The sequence below is a fragment of the Syngnathus acus genome, chromosome 4, assembly GCF_901709675.1.
Source record: "Syngnathus acus chromosome 4, fSynAcu1.2, whole genome shotgun sequence".
NCBI lineage: Eukaryota > Metazoa > Chordata > Actinopteri > Syngnathiformes > Syngnathidae > Syngnathus > Syngnathus acus.
Genome location: NC_051090.1, coordinates 1,755,322 through 1,771,113, shown reverse-complemented (window position 1 = coordinate 1,771,113; position 15,792 = coordinate 1,755,322). Strand labels below are relative to the sequence as shown.

General features: G+C 42.8%; 1 protein-coding gene and 1 long non-coding RNA gene across 5 annotated transcripts in view; both read right to left on the bottom strand.

Annotated features, from left to right (window-relative positions):
• Positions 1-1,128: 1,128 nt before the first annotated feature.
• Positions 1,129-12,643, bottom strand: LOC119121248. Of its 2 annotated transcripts, XR_005097641.1 has the most exons (8): positions 11,372-12,643; positions 11,027-11,140; positions 10,564-10,952; positions 10,231-10,456; positions 9,886-10,091; positions 8,548-8,629; positions 5,353-5,445; positions 1,129-1,693 (listed from the first exon to the last, which is right to left on the bottom strand). It is a non-coding gene; the product is annotated as an uncharacterized LOC119121248 (long non-coding RNA). The 2 variants fall into 2 exon arrangements; XR_005097640.1 differs by having other exon boundaries at positions 9,886-10,456.
• A 1,926-nt stretch (positions 12,644-14,569) lies between these two features.
• rabgap1l (RAB GTPase activating protein 1-like) overlaps positions 14,570-15,792 on the bottom strand; it is a 40,062-nt gene continuing 38,839 nt past the window's right edge. For all 3 annotated transcript variants that reach the window (XM_037248631.1, XM_037248632.1, XM_037248633.1), the window contains 5 exons: positions 15,626-15,730; positions 15,476-15,559; positions 15,307-15,378; positions 15,042-15,242; positions 14,570-14,961 (listed from right to left, as the gene is read on the bottom strand). In XM_037248631.1, the coding sequence (XP_037104526.1) occupies positions 14,806-14,961; positions 15,042-15,242; positions 15,307-15,378; positions 15,476-15,559; positions 15,626-15,730 (618 nt within the window). In that variant the 3' untranslated portion in view covers positions 14,570-14,805. The remainder of the gene's footprint in view (positions 14,962-15,041; positions 15,243-15,306; positions 15,379-15,475; positions 15,560-15,625; positions 15,731-15,792) is intronic.

The following is a 15,792-nucleotide window of genomic DNA, read 5'->3' as shown; positions in this document are numbered from 1 at the left end:
AACTAGGGTTAGGGCACTGGTGTCAAAGTCAAGGCCCGGGGGCCAGATACGACCCGCCACATCATTTTACGTGGCCCGCGAAGACAAATTGTGCATCAAATTCATGTGTCATCCGTTTTTACTCGTCTGATTTGAAAACAAGTTATTTGTCAGTTTGTTTTGTAGCTTTAACTGTATATAATATGAGGAACTCATACATTTATTTGGGTTGACAGTTATAAAGAAGCTATGACTACGATGCGGCCCGCAAAAAAAATTAGTTTGACACCCCTGGGTTAGGGTTTCTGTGAGGTGTTTATATTGTAATTTCGATAACGTCTGGCCTAGACTCAAATCCACATTATTATTTAGTACTCTTTAGTCTGAATTACTGCACCTTAAACAGACAACTCAAGGATATTTGATTCCAAGCTTCCTCTTTTGTTTTCCCTTCTAACTAAACTCCCGCTATCTTATTGCGTTCCTATTGGATTAACTTTGATGTGGCTGTCAATAAACGGGAACACAACACATAGTGTCAAGGTTGTCGGGAAGTTGACTTCTTCTTCTGTTGTATTGCACATTCCATATCCATCAAAACATGGCTGTGGCAGACAAACCAAAACAAGGCGCACGTTGCCAGACTAACCAGAGAAGGCCCGTTCATTGCTTGTGAACGATAACACCAACAAATAACAACTTTGTTTAGTTGCTCATATAAGACCGACTTTTTAATACTCAGTAAAGTACTGAGAGGCATTTTGTTCACTCTTCTTCAAATATTCATTCCTACACTGGAAGTTCTGAATAGGACATTCATGAGTGCCTGCTATGAATTATTCTTTTGATGTGAAGGCCAAGAAGATGATCGGAGCAATAAAAGGGCCGCATGCAGACGCCCACTGAAAGCGCTCGGCGAGCAGGCGCTGTTACGTCACCATGTTGTTGACTCCAAAGAGATGCGGGGGGATCGACTTCCACTTCATCCTCCCCGTTTAAAGACTTCATGGAAGTCGGAGTAACTTCAGAGAATACTCACCACGCTGTGAGATGTTCACTCGGAAGTTCTGAAAGGGAGCAGAAAAAAAATCTTATAATAAACAACATGGCAAAATAATCCGAAAAAAAGAGTTCTTTGTGAAAAATGCATTCATTGTTGCCATATTGCTGCCTTATGTTGTTGACAAAAAAATTGACTCCCTTTATTTTCAGCATACTTTGTTTGCCACTCTTGCATGATGATTTTAAACCGATAAGACAAATGTCAGACTTTGCTGGATAACGCCATCACTCAAATGTGCGTTTTGGAGATAATGAAAGTGAAGAGAAAAAACAAGTATCAAATCAACACCTGCCTATTAAAGCAGTCATCATTTCATTGTCTTGGCAGGCGAGCGAGACTCTAATGACAAGCAGTGAGTAGAAGGAGTCCACCAACTCCTTAAATGAGCAGGGTGCCATTACAGACATAGAAGACCACATATGCAGGAATGCATCTTTCATCTTTAACTCTGCAAAGAAAAAAAATAAAGATCTGTGTCATATTTCAGAGAGGGACTTGCAGTGTGACAAATCTCAGAGACATTTCTGAAGCAAGGGTAAAATCACTTCGCTGTGCGAATGTATTCCCCGAGTGTTATTTACGTAAAAATGATTTCCCCTCCCTTGCATGCGCTGAGGATGTTTGGATGGGCCTACTGGCGGCACGCCAGGTCTGGAATGAGAAATGATGGGACAAACATGATAGCAGTGCGGAGGAATTTATTTTTCTTGGAAACGGTGTCAGATTAGCACACAGTCTTGAGACAGAGCATGAAGAAAACAATAGCGGAGGTAAGCCGGTGAGAGGAGCAATTTTGGATTGCGCAATCGGTCTTGGCTAGCACAAAAGGAACACTATGTTCAAGGGGGAAAAAAATGTGTGTCGCTTATTGTATAGAGTTACACTAAGAGCACGGCACATGCAAGTTTCTCTATGCAGACTGTCTTGTGTTTTTTTTTTTCTCGTGTTATGTCGCACTTTTTGAATCACAATGAGACGGCCTGACAACAAATGAATCCATCTTCCACATACTCAGAGGTGTAACTTCAAATCATTGTCAACACAATGGACGTGTTCAGTGACACTTTTGTTTATTTTTGAGAGATGAACTAAGAATTTCTAGCATGAGACTAACTTGAGTAAGTAATCCATAATGTTTTGCGCATTGTCTAAAATGTTACGAGAAATGAATTTATTGTATTGCAAATGTCGTGCAAGTTGTCGATTTTTCCGCCCATCAATCTTTTTTTTTTCAGTTTTGGTTTGATACTCGGACCAGATGCTCTTCCACAAGCCATTCTTAAGTTTGTTACGACGTCCATGCAGGAGCTAACTTTCATTTTTCCATTCTGTATCCAAAGTAATTGCAAGCTTGACCTTTGAATCGTTTTCAGTGCCATTTATGATGGTGCCTCGGGGAAGAAAAGTCCCTAATCTGACGTCACATTTTATGGCTAAGTAAACAAAGGCTAAGCGAGGGAAGAACCCTCAAGTAAACAAAGCTGCTGATTTTCGTTCACTTGATTTAGTGGCAAACTCGATTTCAAATATAAGCCATGCAATGTGAAATATCCAGAAAATGGATAAGTTTCGTGGAAACGGGCCCCACGTAGCGACAGCCTAAGTCAAAGCTTCCTCGCCACACCACATAGGCAACTCTGGTATGTGGAAATTGAGGAAAGCAGAAAAAGCAGAGCGCTCCAGTGTTTTTCTTCCTGCCATTGGCTCGTGTGGAGTCACGTCAAGGAGGCGGGGGCTTCCCTCTCTCATGACTTGCTTTTTAAACGTGCACGTGGCGTCGTGCACGTGGGCCTGAGCGTTAAGTTTGTCTGGCCAACTTTCTAACGTCGGTGTCAGGTTGAGCAAGGAGCGCTGCAGCATGTTTACGCAGCAAATAAGGGGGATTTTTTTGGTTTTACTTTGCACCTTGGCTGAATGTTTCCTAGAATTCAAGTGTCTTTGCTTCTGTCAAGGCATGTTTGTCATGTGACCGGGAGGAACAGTTCATGCTTCGTCAAGCTGCAAGATAGATTGCAGCGTCTCAAGGCAACGGAGTCATCCAATGTCTTCAAAGATCCAATACAATCAAATGTAACAGAAAACTTCAATATATTGAATATAGAAACAAATGTCAGTGTTTCCAGTCCCAATCTAAAATTGTACAGTAGGCCGGGTGGACACATGAGGATGGCAATGATTGCACCTAGCCAACATGCTACTAACATCAACTTTATCTTATTTTTTTGAAGTATTTAGAATAGATTTATTGTCTTGTTTCACAAAATTGCTACGAGTATAGATCGGTAGACAGTCAGGACTTCTTTTTAAATTCATCACTGTATAGTTGATTACACAGCCCGCTGTTTCCATCATCATCGGAAAGAAAAGTATTTATGGTCACTCTTTACGGATACTGGATACGAATCCGAGAAGTCAGATGTCCTCTCGTGCTTTTATGTGCCCAATCTCAGGCGTTATAAAGTTGACTGGTGTGTGAAATTCAAAGAGGAAGGAAACAGGCAGAGCCCAAGAGAAAGAAAGCTAATTTGTTTGCGGAGGATTTAAATATAGCCTATCACTGTAAAGTCACGTGATTTACACACATCACGAGCAAACAATAGATTTATATAGATACAGAACATGTGCTCTGACTGAATTATTAAAAAAAAAATTCTATATAAAATTGTCTTGTAATTTATCACCATATTTCAGAAATTCTGCCTTGTGGTCTTTTCTTGGCCAAGCATTGTTCAAGTCATATAAAGAAAAATATGCAGCTACTATTTGGCAATAAAGTTCAGATCAAATTTGCTATTATGTTCATCTTGCTGATGTCAGTGGAAACAGCCTGTGGTTGTTTTGATGTTTTCGTTTGCAACACACAACAGTGTATTCATTTCATCATTTTCATTTCATAAAAGGCTGTCATGCAACCTAACAAAAAGACTCTTGCCATTGCTGCAAATATTCTGAGTGGAAAATCAAGGTGGCCCTCCATTGCTGATGAAATCAACAGTAATGCTCAACTTGACAGACATGCCCAGTCATCTCATAACATGTCACATAAAGTGGAAAGGCCTCCTGAAACACAAACCAAAAAAATTGTTTGTGTCATCCTAATTAAATGAAAGGTGGGGCTATGGAGGCTCATTCGGATTCTTCTTGAGGCTCAGCTGTAGCCTCAAGAAGAATCCGAATGAGTCAGTCTGGTAAAAAAATAGCACCTATTAATCATTTGATTTACTGCTTTTGTCTGGATTAGCTCCAAAATTAAATGGCTCGCTAGCCACGCCTCCACAAAATTGCATCAAGTAGATGTTGAAATGTTGCTCATTGATTTACTTCTACTACTCCACCAATTGGAAAAGGAGAGTGTGGCAAGGACTGTTAAAAAAAAAAACAGCTGCAAAATAAATAGAGTGAAAAACCAGGATGAAAAATAACATCAGCAAAAAACATACAAGAAACAAAAATTTATTACTGCAAAAAATGTCCAAATTCTGCACAGATATGCTTCAGGTGTTTCCCCCCCCCCCCCATTGACACGTGCGGACTTTCTGATTTCCATTCGTGGCTCACACACTATTGGACATTTAGCGTGTGGATGTGACTTGGGGACCACAAGCATCCCGGGCCCCCAGCTAGCATCTCACAGCATAATGCTACTTCAGAGGAGCTCCCGCTGCTTCCAAGTCAGAGGGCAACAAAACAGGTTTTTCGCATCTACTGCGTCCTGTGAGGGGACGCTGAAAGGTGAAACCTCATGGCTCTGTTTTTCTCTCTTTCTTGGCCGAGTGGCCAACGGGGAGTCCCTCTGCACAAAAACACGAGGCGCATCTTTCCATCTTTAAAAACAGTTGAGCAAGCTGTCAACTGCTTGTTGGAAAGGGCCAAAACACATTCTATTGACGTGACTCAATTAATTAGCCTTTGTTTTGAACACAGGATTTCTTTGAATTGCAGTATGCAACGTTCCATTTTCAAATGAAATAACTATTTGCTAAATAGTCCAAAGCTACCATTATCTTGGTAATCATTTAAATTACCATTATTAAAATAATTTTTTAGGGGGGTTAAAATAAGAAAATGTTTCAACATGTAAAAGATAAAGACAAACATTTCTTTGACACACTATAATTATGAAAGTTCCTTCTGGATCAGACAAAATGCTTAAAAAATAGACAGCCAAAAACATTGGGCCTGCTAGACTGGTGACTTTTTGTGCAAAACAGATTTGAGCCGTCACGCATCCCATGGGAGACGCATTGGAATCCCACAGGGCAAGTCGAAATCTGAAGTCAAAAGTACAGCTGGAAAGGTCATATGGTTACCCTGCTGATGGAGTCCCATGCCCAGGTCGCATTAGGAAAGGCCAGGGGCTGTTGACAGTCTTACAATTCATCCATTTTGGGAGGGCAACATTTCTGTCAAGAAAAAAACACAGTGAGCAGCATTGAAACAAGAACAGACGGAATGGAGCAGAGCGACCAAATGCAGCTTGGACCGGCTTGGTTTAGTCAAGGGAAAAGGGAGTTGGAAGAGAGGATAAGGGGAACAAACTAACACAACCGGCATAACTTAAGTAACCGACCGGCTAACCGAAACAGAACTGACAAAGACAGGAACCAAGAAACAAGAGATGTGAGACATGAACAAGCCGAAAAGGGAATGACATGCAGACAGGACTTAAATACAGACAGGTAATGAGAGGCAGGTGACTCTGATGATTAGTACATTGGATTGTGAGTTGACACAGGAAGGGAGGGGCGAGTACACAGATGGACGGAAACCATGACAACCTACATAGAATATCACAACCGGGGACGAGTCCCGACACAGACCAGTCTGTCCTGATAAACAAAATAACAAAACATGTCCCTCAATTGTTTGAGACTTTTGCAAACTGGCTACATAATTCAGCTCCTTTGTGTGGATGAGATTAAACAAAAAAAAAAGTTGTTAGTGTCTGATAAACACAGATGTCAATGTTTCATTTTCCCATCCACTTTCCCAAAATAGAAAAATGTCAAGATGACTATTTGTACGCATGAATCTTCACCATTAGCGAGGAGTAAACATTCTATTTTGATGCCAATTCTTGGTAGGGCCACAAGAGTTATGCAGGCTTGCATCTGCATTACATTATAAACCGTCATTTACTTGTCAAATGCAAAGAAAAACATCGGATAGAGAACAAACGCTCTGGAAAACAGCCTGGAGGGAAGTCTGAAGTCATTCGAGACAACTATTATGAAACCTATAGCAAAAAACAACCTCTGAGGAGCCGTCACACCATGATGCTTTACCAGGAAAGTTTTTAGATTTGAGTTCATATTTAGTCGCCTCTGTACGCACACAAAGGAATCTTTTGGACTTTGAAACGGCCCGGGAATCAATCTAATCTAATCTGGGCTCTGATCTGAATTGTGATAAAAGTGGAGAAAACAATCAAAGACTGGTGCTGGCTTGAATGCATGAAGGAAAAAAAAACAACGCAGCCAGAACATGCTGTTCTCCTGCTGACACGGGGATTAGCCAAGAGAACATCCTGCCCATGAAACCTCTCACCCATCATAAACAATGTATAGAGAAAAACACATTTTGCCGGATTCAGAAAGGTTTCTTTCAATTAAAGGACGTCATACAAACATTGGAACTCCTTTTAAAGTTCTAAAGATGTGACAACGGTGTGCTACATGGCAACACGTTTGCATGCACTGGATGGATATTTTGTGCATATTAATAGCAAAATGTACACTATGCATGCAAGAAGTGTCACATTTACACTTTAATATACAAGAGTGTGACAGGCAAGTGTCAACTGCCTTTTAAATAGCAGGCTAGTATTAGTTGACACACACACACACGCACACAGACTTCCTCTGTTCATCCCCAGCTGTGCTGAAGTGTAATAACATATGGAGGATGTGCATGCATGCTACTGTGTGTGTGTGTGTGCGTGTGATCTTGTCGCAATGTAACAAAAGGTTTCGCTCGTGCACAGATCCAAGATGTTATTCTGTTGACATTTCTTCGTAGAACTGTTTTTCTCTTTAACGTGACGGATGCGGGGAGGAAGATGACCTTTGCGAATAATACAAAAAGTAGACAAACCGGCTTGGGGATTTAAAAACAAAAGGGAAATGAAACTCAAGTGTTTGCGTGTGAGTGCATGTCTGCTGCTGAGACAGCTGTTGAACGTCAACATAGTTCTCATTGGCTGAGCTGTTGTCAAGCAAAAAAAAAAAGTACACTCAGCCAATGATAACCAAGTGAGAAGTTCCCCCGGACTTTGCCACAGGACTTTATCTGGGGCTGTGGTGGTGACATCACATGGTCTTTAAACAGTGGCAGAAACACACACACAATGTCCCACATTTGATTGACAGGTGCCCTGCATGCAAAGGTCGCAATTAAATACTGAGACGTGTTGAAACATTTAAATCCTCCAGCCGGTTTTGCTTTCATGTACAGTATTTTTCCATTTCCATCTTTTAGCATTAAGGCAAACACCACCAAAGTGATTTGCAGCAGGAAAATCCGTTAGACGAACCCGTGGACACCATTTTAAATATGACCTGGTACATTCTCATCATCACCACCCCAGTAATATTAAATTAACAACAAAACTGCAAGGGCCCAGTATCAGCTCTTTAATTGGATTCAATCAGACTAATGAAGTGGCCTTTGAGGGCTTCATTTAGGCCACGCAATCAAATTACTTTGTGAAATGTGATTTATCCATAACTAAAGATAAATGATCAAGTCGTGAAAATGTTTTGCGTCACAACAGTGCTTTTCTCAAACTGTGTTAACAGGGAGCTTTGTTTATGTCCTTGCAGGAGGAAGATTACATGACCTACTGGGTGAGAGGCTACGCCCAAGTAGCACAACAAACTCATCAGCTGCTTCACACTTTCTATTCTTAATGATTTATGTTTCTCTAGAAAATGAGACGACGAATGCTCAACACATTTGATTTTTGACTAACTCCCAAGTACTTTAATTCTTATCTCATGACCCCATGAATCTTCTAGTTGTTTTTTTCTGCAAAACTTTTTATTTATTTATTTATTTATTTATTTATTTACATATTTATTGTTTATTTTATATGATATATTTTATTTATTTATTTATTTATTCATTTATTGATTGATTTACAGCCATACATGTGGATGATGGTGGTACATTCTAATGTTTTTAGGAGTTAAAACTGTTTTGTGTCAGACAACATTCAAGTTATGTAGCTGTGGTAAGAGTTTTGTGCAAGTGGTGATAACATCAGTTGCTGCTTTGTGCTGCCGGCAGCCAACTGCAGTAGTCGAGCGCAAAACGACACAAAAGTGCTTCCTGTGCTCCATGTGTATCGTTGCCTTATCTAAATATGTGTTCCTGGACCTGGAGGAAATGTATGTACAAAGCTTCACTCTCACTCGGAGGCATACACTAATTGTACACTTTTATAATTGTTTGCAGATGGAAAAAAAAAAAAAGTGGTGTTAGTGCACAGACCAACTATCACTCACTTTTCCAATTGAGGTCAGGGCTTTTCCACTTCAGTCCTGTAGATGGCATTCATGCATGTTGTCAAGAGTCAAAGATGGCCATCTGCAAAAAAAACAAAACAAAAGCTTGTCATTTGTGCCCAAAACTTCCAAAGATAAAGCCTTACGTTGCAGGCAGATCAGAAGCCTTCCTATGGCTGGTTAGGAGCTGTCAACAAGGGAATGGGCCAACTCCCAGTCAGATTTTCTTCCCACAGTGCGTGCCCAGCTTGAGACAGCTATTGGCCTCTTCCATTCCCATAGGTGGAGCAAAACCTCCTTTTAGCCTCTTGCTCTTTAGTTTATAACCATTGAGCCATGAAGTCATCAAACAGATCAACAAATCATGATGGACCTGAAGCATCTCCAGTCAAAGGGCACCCATGTGAAGACAATTTTAGTCATGACACATGCAAAATGGGTTTCCACGGGCCACATAAAATGACGTGACGGGCCGTATCTGGCCCCCGGGCCTTGACTTTGACACCTATGCATTAAGGCAACCTGAAACACTCAATCCAGACACAATAGGCAGCGCGAGTGTGTGGAGGAAGAAGCAAGAGGAAGAAGGAGGCGTCGGCGCTGGCTCGCTCCGGTTTGTGCTGCTTCTCACTGGCTTGGCCCCTCAGTGAGGCTGCGAGGTGAGCAGGAGGCTACGAGGATTTAGGACCCAAGTGTCCTATAAAGTTCTCACGAGGCTGGCCCGTGCATCATTGCCAGTATAAAGGGAGCCAGCTCGTGCATCACACTCTGCTTAAGCCAGATCCTCCAATGTCATCTTTGCAACATACTCGGTGGTGGCAACTGTTGATGTTTCTTCCCCGTTGGCGGACTCATCTGCTGACACTTTGACTTATCTCAGTTGCAAATGGCACCAAGTTCTATTGGGCCTTCGCCTCCTCCAGCCCCTCCATAAGAGGCTAAGAGGCCATTTGAGCAGCATGACCCTTGAACTTTATGCTTGTCAGGTTTGATGGCTGCAGATCAAGCTCTCTCTTGGTAGGCACCTGACTCTATTCAGGTCCAGAAAGTAAAAACTGTTGGGCTTTATCTGCAGGTGAAGTCATTGGAAGGTCACAAGTAGAGGTCAACAAGCTTGTTTAATTGCCGGTTGAGTCAAGATCCCAAAAAGCCAAACTGTGACAGGGTTTTTATTTTCTGGGTCTGGATTCTTCATCTTTGAAAGGAACATCGACATCACCAAGAGTCAACGGAATCTTTGGTGCCACCTAAAACTTCTCCGAAAACATTTTGGTTAACAGTCATCATTTAGGCCACTGCTTCTTCAGCTCTCGGAAAGGAAGGATTTTTTTTGCTCACCTTCTGAAAAAGATGATGACATCGCCAGCACACCGATGAAGACATCCACATGGGCCACAAAACCACAATGGTGTCTCGCTCTGGCACTCTTCTGCCACTCCAGCACGCCAACGTGCAGCTATGCGGAGATGAGCCCAACTACATCTAATTTAGTGTCCGTGTGACTGCTGGACCTTTGCATGGAAAACATGATGCAGATATTCAATCTGTGGAAAAAGACAGCGATTATTTACAGGAGCGTGACCTGTATTTGCTTGGAGTTCCCATCCAGACCAACTTGTGACGAAATGATTGAAACATGACTGAGGTGTTTTGCAATGGAAAATAAAAGTGGTAGAGCCTCACCCTTGTCCAGGTGCAAGTGATTTTCAGCTGTGGTTAAAGGAAAGACTTTGCCAAAATCCTTCATGACTTGGATCAGGCGGCAGGGCGGATTTGGATTTGAAGGGGGCATTTGATTTTTATGACTATTCATCAAATGAGTCATGTGAGCTGGTTCATAACCATGGACATTTGCAGCCTGAGGGATTTTCTGCTTGGAAACGGACCTCTTTCTCATATCGCTTTGAACCTCACCACATTCAGATATTAATGATATATTATTGGTGTTTGGAAATAGTCCATTTGGCGAGTTGGTGAAAAGGTGCTGCAGCCATGAGTGAAAATGGATGACAAAACTTTGTTAAACTTGCATGTATTTTTGTAAAAATAAAATAAAAATAAAGGAATAAGCCGTATGAGACTCTCATCTCTGCTGCAATGGCAAAGATGCTTGGAGCTGTAAAATATATTCATAGTATGTGCGTGTGATCTAGGCTGAAAGTAGAACAAGGTTTAGTATGAAAATAATTTTCGGATTTGCCAACTGGCTGCGTCCACTAATAGCAGCAGTTCTCATGATGTCTGGGACCGGCGGCCAGCACGACCTCGCCAACCTGCTGCTCGCTCGCACACTTTAGGATGCGTCACCGGCCCTCGAGGCCCGGACCGGAGTTGCCTACCCGTGACAGTAGCCTGGTTTCGTGGGCGTGGCCATCTTAGAAATGGGAGTCGTCCTAGTTGTTGCACTGATCAAGGAGATCCAGGATTTGTCATTGTCTGAAAACCACCACACTCGATACGCTGATGTTCTTTCACTCACGTGTGTATTGGAATGCATATGGCGGCGTGGCGCTTTGGTGGTTCTGATCCAAGCTCCGGCCTTCCTGCGTGCAATGTGCATGCTCTCCCCCGCCAGCCACTCTTGTGAAACTTTCTAGTAAGCACAGAAAGTATAAATAGATTAAGGGCAACCTAAATAGGCTCATAGTAGCACAGAGTCCTTGCAAAAGTATGAAGGGCATGCGTGCGAGATCATCCATGCATTTGACACAGGTCAGAGGTCAATTTGTGATTAAGAGAGAGAGAGAGGAGGGCAGGATGAGGAACATGAGGAGGGGCACGCACGCAGCCCACACTGGATCAGACCGGTTCTGCTACCACTCACCAGCACTCCTACCCTCCTTCTCCTTCCTTGTCTCCAGTTTCCTGTCTTCATTGTCTCGGCAGCCCATGAAGAGAAAAAAAAAAGCGATAACAACTGATTCACTGGATAATTCTTGTGCACAATCTTAAATGTTTTTTTTTTCTTCACATAAAAATGCACTTCTTGTAAAGTTTGAAACTGCTCCACACCTTGTCCAGATTGTTTGATGCGCTATCACCCAAAGAAACTTTGGCATCTCCAACCTTGCTCATGCAAGCACATTTAATTGAAAGGATTTTCATGGTCCTTATTTGTGGGCTCTTGTGACCCAGTTTGTGCGCACAAACACGCAGCTCTGATGTCAGCGAGAAATCGAATAGCTCCCCTTTCTAATTAAGGCTTGTTTACAATCCATGAGAGATAGCGAGCACATTGTGATGAGCAGTAAACAAACTGTAGCATCCATCATTTCATTAGCATTTATCACACTGTACTGCTTCTCTTGACAAATCCCCGCACATTCAGCCAGCTGTTTTTCTCTCTCTCTCTCTCATGTTTCCAAACTGAGTTGTTTTTCAGAAGTTGGCTGCTCGGATGCGAGTCACGCACGTGCGGGGCAGTCGTAAATCTGCATGTCCAACTTCCATGCTGAGTCAGGAAGTTGCTATAAGGGAGACGGTTTACATTGACTTTGCTATGCAGAGAGGCTTGTCACGCTCACATAAACAAACCTTCCACTTTAAGATTCAAGTGGACTTCATGGTCCTCAAGGACATATAGTGGCAGTTTTGTTGGAAGAAGGTGTGACTGTGACAAATCCAGCTTGGAGAGGATCTCGTTACTGTTGTAAAATGGATCAGGCAGAACTGTGAAGATCATGTGCAGCAGCAGCAGCAGCAGCAGCAGCAGGAGCAGCAACAGCAGTGGGAGGAGTCTGCAAAACATCTGAAATATCAGGAGCACAACAACACAATGGACTCCCATCAGTTTTCAGATTGCACATTCAGCCATTGGGTCACTTTTACATTCCCAGCACTTAGATTGCCCCATCTGGGTGTAATGATGACCATCAGATGGCAGCATGCACAGTCAGTCAGTCAGTCTATCTATGGTCCAGACCTGGCACAGAACATTACGTCCTGTCTGCCTTGCAGCTGCCAAAAGCAAATAGCAAGTGTCTCATTAATGCTTTGTTGGCTGACTCTGGCCTCTCTAATGTCAGATACGTACGGACATATGAATGGATATGCTTCAAATACATGAGCAAGAACCTTGGGGTGTATACGTTTGACACTTTTTTTTGCAAGAATGTCCATGGCTGTTTTTTTGTTTTTTAATTTAAAAGATATGTGCAAACTGATTTCACCATTCATTCTCACTCGAGAAAAAAGTTGGGCACATTTTAGAAGTCTGCAATTCTCAGCACGATAGTAGAGCTCCCTCTAGCGGACACAGTTATAGCGTACATTGCATGACGTAAGCACAAACCACACTCAACTTGCCTTTCTATATTTGCCTCTTCACTCTTCAGTTACAGAGCAAAATGTCCTGTTATTTGCACGACTTGGAAATCAATCATTGCAAAATGGAATAAAAGCTCAAAGAGCAGCGATGAATAGAAGCATTGACATTTATTAATGCAGATCAGACAGTGACTTAACAGCAAAGACATTTGGATAACAGCAACAGTCTCTCAAAGTGAATTACAGTGAATTAGAAACTGCCAGCTGGAACAATAACCCTCAGTTATATGTTCTGTGCTTCATAGAACTCTGAAATCTCGCATGAAAATGAGGGTCTGGACCAAGGTTGACATGACACCGCTTGTTGTTGGGATGGTCACAACCCTGCAGAAGGAATGTGAACGGAAACCTCCCTTTGGTGCGTTTGGTCCAGTTAGGCCGACTGCTGGCCACCAGCTACTTTATGTGCACTGAGGGAGAGTCCAACAGGTTTCCAACAGGACCCAACTGGACCAGGGAGGCTGCTATGGCACAACGCACAGCTTCTGGCAGCAGCAACGAAAAGGCAGCCAGTTGAAAAGATAAAACGAACGTGTTGGCACCAAAAAGGGAGTCGAAAAACTGCTAAAGCTTTTTTTTTTTTTGGAAATTCCAATTGCTGATTTATACTAAGGGGATCTTTTCTACTTTCTACTTTGTTTTGAGCATCGGGGTGGGTAGTCAACTGGTCATCAGTCAATCAATCAATCACACGGCACATGTAGACAAATATCCATTCAAGCTCACATCTATGGACCATTGAGCAAACATGCTTGTTTTTGGAACGTGGGAAGAAATGGGAACACCCAAGAAAACCCACAAAAAGCACAGAGGCAGATGTGCTATCATTTGTTCAATCTCTCTTTCTAAATAATAATTCTTTCCTGTTTTTTGTTTTGTTTTGGCTGTAGTACGCACTGAGCAGAGGAGCACAATTTTTGTTCCACTGTGGGCGCTCCATTCCCACAACAGTTGGAGGTATTTTTTTTTTATACACGCAAAAAAGTTGTGGAATTAATTCGATTTTATTTCATCAAGCGATTGCAGAAAATAAAATCATCTGTATCCACAGACATTTTTAATTCGATCTTAAATCTACTTAAAAATGGAGTTGATGAAATAAAATGGAGTCCATCTTTTTTCAGTGTAGGCTAAAAATCAAATGAGGTGCAGTCGTGCAAATTGAAAATGTTGGCAATAAAAATGGAACATTAGCGGAAGAAATTAAAAGAGCATTATTTTAAAGTCAATACTAAACCAGTGAGCAAACATGAAGGATGTTTTAAGGAAAGATCATGTTCCTCAACATGATGGCTTTCATTTGGAAGAGAAATCAAATGCTTGCAGGCACCAACCGGATATGTGAAGAGCCAATCAAATGTAGAATGGCATGACCTAGTCCAAGAACACCCCTGAGTGGGGGATGCAAAAGTCAAAGCGACTAAAGGAGGTCTGCACACATCGTTTCGGCTCGTCGGCGTTTGGACTCGACCAGAACGATGACACGCTGTGCTTACGGAGATCACAAGAACATTTCAAACGTTAGAAAAAAAAGAAGGAAAATAAAAACGTTTCTTACCTCTTTAAGAACTGTACAATGTTATTTCGGAAAAAAAAAAAATCTTTGAACATACGTTAGAACATTAAGTTAGAATTCTATCGAGAAGAATGTCAAAAAGGTTGTGTTGTTCTGTGTTGCAGCTCTTTGCCGCGTGTCAACATAGACAACAATATTTGTTTGACACTCAAATGCAATCACTCCAATTGTGTAAAAGCAGTATTACCTCACCATCCGGCGTTTTAGTGAGGGCTATAAAAGAGCAAAGCATCTAGTATGGATTCACTCAGGCCAGCTGCAGTCTCCCATTTGTTTCACTTTCCTCTCTTGTCGCAGTCCAAAGAGCCAGAAAAGGAACACTTAATGTCTCCGCCGAGGCCATGAGGAGAGCATCCCTAGGCGGGGGGGCCTTCCTTTGGAGAACACGGGCTCTGGGATGTGGACGAAGATGAGGCTGCCGAGCTCTTGAGGGAGCTCAAGGTTTTGCTGAACCAAGAGTTCTTGGCCGCCTGGATCTCGTTCATCAGCACCCCTCGCTGGTGTTCCAGCTCCTGCGTGTGGCCACGGGAGGACAATTCTCCGGAGCGTGTACATTTGGATTGCGCAATGCAAAGGTTTCGGTGGCGCTCACCTGAATGCGACACTTGGCCTCCACCAGCTGGAGTTTGGTCTGTGCCAGCTCTAGTTCCATCTCCCTGAGCTGCTCCTTCAGTCCGTCCTTCTCCTCGTCCAGCGGTTCCGAGCTTGCGTCGTCGCGGGCGGGGGACGACACTTGCAGGGAACCCAGGCTGGTGAAAAGCTCTCGACAGTGCTCGCAACCCGTGGCTTTACTCTGCGCGCAAACGCACGCAGGTTAGAGAAGAACCAACCATATCGTGTTCTTGCAGAAATCTCACCCGGACAATGTCCAGCTCTTCTTTTGCCGCTGCCTGCTGCTTTTCCAGCCTGGTGCTAAGCTGGGAACAAATCTGAAACACACACCAAGTTGTTTAGATAATAAACGAGACCTGAACTTCATCATGCATTCAAGGAGATGCTTTGCCGGAGAAACTAATACTAGCTGACCTGTTTGTACTCGGCGATGATGGCTGTGGTTTTCCTGATCTCCAGCTCGGCTTTCTCCAGCTCCCTCCTGAAGACTTCCTTCAGCTGATGAAATCCAAAATAAACAATGACATCAAAACATGGCTCCCGAGCCAGTTGGAGCAGAGTTACCTGAGCGGTCTCCTCCTCTTGTTGTCTCTTCTCCTCGTCCGTCTCCACCAGACGCTGCTTTGTGCTGAGCAACTCTTTGTTCAAAACATCGGCCTTGTCTTCTGCCTGAATGCACGCAAACCCACAAAGGGTGAATGGATGATCAACCTGGAACAGTTCCTGTGTGA